At 40.6% G+C, this 6,096-nt stretch overlaps 1 protein-coding gene across 1 annotated transcript in view; it reads right to left on the bottom strand.

Moving 5' to 3' along the window:
• Positions 1-2,896: 2,896 nt before the first annotated feature.
• Positions 2,897-6,096, bottom strand: part of LOC103077592 (melanoma-associated antigen B10-like) — a 46,067-nt gene continuing 42,867 nt past the window's right edge. Inside the window, exon 2 of the mRNA XM_007448106.1 lies at positions 2,897-3,613. Within this exon, the coding sequence (XP_007448168.1) occupies positions 2,897-3,613 (717 nt within the window). The remainder of the gene's footprint in view (positions 3,614-6,096) is intronic.

Below are 6,096 nucleotides of genomic sequence, written 5' to 3'. Positions count from 1 at the left end.
ACTGAATTCTTCATAGAACTGGATTCTGAGAGCAACCTGAGTAAGAGTGGAATGCAGTTCTTCTCAGCACCTACCAATGAGAACCCAGTCTCCGACAGCTTGATTTGGGCTTTGTGTAGCCCTGAACAAAGAAAACAGCATAGCCAACCCATATATCCCATCTACATAAATGTGAGATAATAAATATGTGTTGTTGTAAGTCCCTTGATTTATGGCAATTTGTTTGTCAGCAATAGAAAAATACTAAATCCTCCTAAAAACCTGAGTTCTTAGGAATCCAGCCTCTGCAGATGGTTGTGACACAGCGATTTCCTTGATCCTTCCTCATCTACCACTTAGGAAAGAAAGAAGCTTTGGTTCTTGGCCACTTAGTTAAGCTCATTCTTCAGGGTATGGATTCAGTGGTAAGTCTCAAATAAATCCCAGGTTAAATTCTCCTTTCTTACTAACCTCATCTGCTTTCTAAAATCTCTTCCCTAACTTCAGGGTTATCTTCCAATAACCCGTAGATCCTGTGCCGAACCAGACTCTACTCACAAGCCAATTTGGAAAAAACTTTGAGTGTAGGGGAAGGGCCCAGAGCAGATGAGCAGACGTCTAAACTTCACAGCCAAAGTAAACAACCACATGGACGGGGCTATTGTTATCAGAGGGATTCCATAGTCAAGGATGGGACAGACAGGGGACATCTCTGGGGATTGGGAGGCTCTAAATCAGGGGAGAGGCAGGTGATTCGGGGCTTTTTTTCCCACTGGGAGCAGACAGCAGCCTTAAGAAAGGAAACTAGACAGCAGGTCAGGATCTAGATTGTGACAGGAGGAAGACCCAGGCCAACAGTGATATATTTCTGGAAGTGCTGGATTAGGGCAGAGTCAGATCTCAAGGATCTCTGGGGGTAGGGACAGGAGGAGCTTAGGTAAATTAAGCTCACAGCCTATCCTGAATTGTTTTCAATTCTCATTTCAATTTTTACTTATTATACCTGGCGTTAGTACATTGGCAACAGGGTCCTTCATTTCATTGCCTAAAAGACATTGTGGAGTGTTGAGAGTAGAACTGAATTAAGAGACAGAGCAACTGCTTTATTCAAGGAGTGGAACAGTGAGAGCCCTAAATGAATTCAGACCAGAGGTCTAGTCCCAGTTCTGACACTCATGAGCCATGTGAAGTCAGGAAAATTGCGAAGCTCTGTGAGGCTTTCCTATGAAGTGAGTTTGATAAGCCCTGCTGTGTAGGACTCCTGGGATGTATGTAATGTATGAAAGCACCAGGCACAGCGTCTGGCAAGTATTGAGTCTTTTCATGATTCACAGTTATTACTATTATTATTTTGACCCCAGACCCTACCAAAATCTGCTCTATGATTTTTTTAATCCAAGAGATATCAGAGAATATGGGGCACCCTATGATATGGCATAACATATTAGCTAACATGATGCTTAGCAAGTCAAACTAAATTACTTACTACATAAGTTTTTGAGGTTATGTTATTTATTGTGTGTCTAGGGGAATCTTCCCCAGGTGGAACTTAGGGATTCCAGAATTTGTGTCAAGCACCAACTCCTTCCATCCCTTCCAACTGTCCTTCCATTCAAACCACCTCTATTTTCATTTATTTCAGTCCCATTAAAAATCTAGCCCAAAAAAAAAAAAAAAAATCTAGCCCTAACCTGGAGTTTGCCAAATTACACACAAGACAACCTAAATAAGATGAACTTCAAAGGTAGTGGACTCTGTCTCTCCCAGGCCAGTAAAGATTGCTAGCATGGTGGCTTCTGACCACACGCATGTCATAGATGATCACCCCTATTTCTCAGAAATTCCCTGGGGATGATGAGCATAAAACACATAGTTCATGTGCTGTGCTCAACTGCACTGGGAAAAGGGCACTGGAAAGGATGTAGGTCACCTTCCATTCTTATCCCAGGTGGAGAACTTTCTCTGGTTTATCCATGACTCAAACGTAACTGCTAGAAGTTTTCCATTTCAGGCTTTCGTCTCTCAACTCTGGGCACACCTTCTGAGGGTCTGGCCCTTGCCCACCACTCCCACAGCCTCATCTGACCCGCCTCCCAGCTTACCACAGCACTGACTCACACTGAAGGACATGCCATTTCCCAAACCCACTGGCCTCAGGGCATTTACACTTGACTGCTCACTTCTGGATCCTCCTATGTCCTCTCCTCCTTTTGACCTGTCCTTAGGTCTTAGGGTGTATCTCATTATCTTCCTTACTTTACAGCTGTTCCTAGGCTCTAAAATTCTATGGGCACAGTTGGTCTTGTTTTTCCTGACATTCCCAGTAGTAGCCCAGAGCCTGCCAAAGAGCAGATGCTCATGGAATGTTTGAGAAATAGATGAGACAGTGTGCAAGAGGTCTAATTTCTTATGATGTAATTAATTCTACATTCTTGAATAAAGTATGCACATCCAAGTATATATCTCTTAATTTTACAGAACAACAGACTAAACGTGATAAGGGAATGTAAAAATTTATCGCCTTTTACTTTTTCCTCTATCTCTTGATCCCAACCATTTTACTGCTGATTTCTTTTCACATTTCCAAGGAAATGCCTAACCCAATGACATGTTATCTTGTTCCAAATAACTGAGATGGAAAATTTCCCAATTCTATAAAATAGTAAAACTCTTACTCTTAAACCTCATAAACATCAATAAATGTCTGATTTACATCATTCATAAACTCAGACTCTGAAGCTACTTAAACTTTCTACTAAAAGGAGCAACATTTAGGCAAATTTATCCAAGTTACTACATAGAAAAGGAGCACAAATATGTTATATACTCTGTTTTCTCCAGCCCTGCCCCAGCCTTCCACTAATGAGAACATTAGCTGTTCTATTTGAACATGTAGTTAAATAACCTTCCTCAGCCTTCACTCAGGGCAGAAAAAACTGCTGGCTCTGGCCCTGGAGCGCACACTGGCCAGGGCAGCAGTGCCAGCCCTGGCTGCAGCCCTGGCTTGGGCTCTCTCTCCCTCATCTCTCAAAGCCTCTTCATACCAGGATGGGAAGGCAGTGGGGACCGTATCATGGATTTTGGCCAGAACCTCCAGCACTTTCATCTTGCCGGTTTTAGCGTGGGCTCTCCGGCCCCACAGAAACTCATAGCACGGAGGATCAGTGTTGGCCACCTGGCAATACTCCAGGTACCTTTCCTGCACTAAATCTTTGGCGATGAGCTTCTTGGGCTCCCCACAGATGAAGTTATTCCTCCCAGCATACAGCCCCATTATATTCAGCAATTCCCAGACTTGCTCCTCAGTGGCGCAGTTGCCCTTCGTGAAGATCACGCCCAGAACAGTCATCAGCACACCAGTCTTGGGAACCTCTCTGTCATCACTTGGCTTTGCATCATAGCTTAGTTCCAGTTTATTGACAAGGACATAAGTATTTCTGTTGGGATCCACTTCCTTCATGTCAAGGCCAAAGACCAGCTCCAAATGCTCAGAGGCTTTCCTGAGGATCTCATAGAAGTGATTCTTATACATCTGTATTACATTTCTCAACATATCAGCCTTGGTAACGGGCTCTTTCATTTGATACTTGTACAAAATGTACTCACTATTGTACAGCTTATTCCAGGTGAGTTTCTTCAATAAGAAGTTAAAGCTTAAGCAAAATGAAAAAGGGTCCTTTGTTTTTCCATTTTGTGTATCAAAATAAACTGTCTGTGAAAACATCTATGTGCCCCTAAATGGAATTAATCAAAGATATAAAGGACAGATAAGTGAATATAATGAAAGCTATAGGGTTAGGAAAAATCTTCCTTCCTCTTACATTTTACACACACTTACCATTAGTATGTGACAGGTAGATGTTCTTGATTGCTCTGACCCCAAGGTTCTCAGCTTGTCAATGGCGCAACAATAAGCATTCATTTCCTTCTCTGATGAAGCATATTTTATATTCTCTAATATCCTGTAAATAAGGAATCAGTGAGATATAATAACACCTGAATCCTTACCACTGTTCTAATGGGGGTAGCCTTTGGTTACAGGGAGATTTTTGAAATATTAAATATAAAATTAGATTGCAAAATTTACCACTTAGCATGCTTTTTTTTTTAACATCTTTATTGGAGTATAATTGCTTTACAATGGTGTGTTAGTTTCTGCTTTATAACAAAGTGACTCAGCTATACATATACATATATCCCCATATCTCCTCCCTCATGCATCTCCCTCCCACCCTCCCTATTCCTCCCCGCCAAGTGGTCACAAAGCACTGAGCTGATCTCCCTGTGCTATGTGGCTGCTTCCCACTAGCTATCTATTTTACATTTGGTAGTGTATACATGTCCATGCCACTCTCTCACTTTGTCCCAGCTTACCTTTCCCACTCCCCATGTCCTCAAGCCCATTCTCTACATCTGCTTCTTTATTCCTGTCCTGCCTCTAGGTTCTTCAGAAGAATTTTTTTTTTTTTAGATTCCATATATATATGTGTTAGCACACGGTATTTGTTTTTCACTTTCTGACTTACTTCACTCTGTATGACTGACTCTAGGTCCATCCACCTCACTACAAATAACTCAATTTCGTTTCTTTTTATGGCCGAGCAATATTCCATTGTATATATGTGCCACATCTTCTTTATCCATTCATCTATTGATGGACACTTAGGTTGTTTCCATCTCCGGGCTATTGTAAATAGAGCTGCAATGAACATTGTGGCTCATGACTCTTTTTGAATTACGGTTTTCTCAGGGTATATGGCTAGTATTGGGATTGCTGGGTCGTATGGTAGTTCTATTTTTAGTTTTTTAAGGAACCTCCATACTGTTCTCCATAGTGACTGTATCAATTTCCGTTCCCACCAACAGTGCAAGAGGGTCCCCTTTTCTCCACACCCTCTCCAGTATTTATTGTTTGTAGATTTTTTGATGATGGCCATTCTGACTGGTGTGAGATGGTATCTCATTGTAGTTTTGATTTGCATTTCTCTAATGATTAATGATGTTGAGCATTTCTTCAAGTGTCTGTTGGCAATCTGTATGTCTTCTTTGGAGAAATGTCTGTTTAGGTCTTCTGCCCATTTTTGGATTGGATTGTTTGTTTTTTTGATATTGAGCTGCATGAGCTGCTTGTATATTTTAGAGATTAATCCTTTGTCAGTTGCTTCATTTGCAAATATTTTCTCCCATTCTGAGGGTTGTCTTTTGGTCTTGTTTATGGTTTCCTTTGCTGTGCAAAAGCTTTGAAGTTTCATTAGATCCCATTTGTTTATTTTTGTTTTTATTTCCATTTCTCTAGGAGGTGGGTCAAAAAGGATCTTGCTGTGATTTATGTCATAGAGTGTTCTTCCTATGTTTTCCTCTAAGAGTTTGATAGTGTGTGGCCTTACATTTAGGTCTTTAATCCATTTTGAGTTTATTTTTGTGTATGGTGTTAGGGAGTGTTGTAATTTCATTCTTTTACATGTAGCTGTCCTGGGAGCTATTAATTGCCTATAATTCCTGGTCTGCTACCTAGCTGCAAAACAAGCCCCAAGGGCCAAAAAAAAAAAAAAAACCCACACATAAATTTAAGAGCTGGCAGTTTGAAGTTCACAAGTATGAATCAAGATGGTAAAGGTGAGAGGATATGGGTGGGATGCCATCTGTGTCTGCTACAACTATCATCTTACAGATTCTGTCTAGGGTTTGCTTCAACCTATTCAGGTTCAAAAAAGAAATCATGCAAACACTTTTCATTGTATTGGGCTCCTCACATGTTTTCTTAACCTTTCAAAAATAGTGTAGAATCAGCATGTTTAATGCAAGTAAATCTACATCCAGCATTGATCTTAGATTTCCTATAGGGTTCCTATTTCAAAGAAAATGCCACTGGTTCATGACCTTTGCTTATGAAAAGGCACAATTTGGACTCTTTGTTACATTTTGCTCCACTAGCTTTGCTTCAAATTACTTTGTACATTTAGTTTAAAATTCAGCTCTAAGGGTTTTAATTTTGGCCCTAGTCCTCTAGTCTTTTTCACACAAATCACTATGTCTTTCTCCTCATTTTTCCTCAACTTAAACATGAGTCTCCTGTTCAATTTGCATTGCCTTTAACCATACTATTTCTCCCCTGAC

This window comes from Lipotes vexillifer, unplaced genomic scaffold (genome assembly GCF_000442215.2).
Source record: "Lipotes vexillifer unplaced genomic scaffold, Lipotes_vexillifer_v1.1 scaffold435, whole genome shotgun sequence".
NCBI lineage: Eukaryota > Metazoa > Chordata > Mammalia > Artiodactyla > Lipotidae > Lipotes > Lipotes vexillifer.
This window is presented reverse-complemented; position numbering and strand designations above follow the sequence as displayed.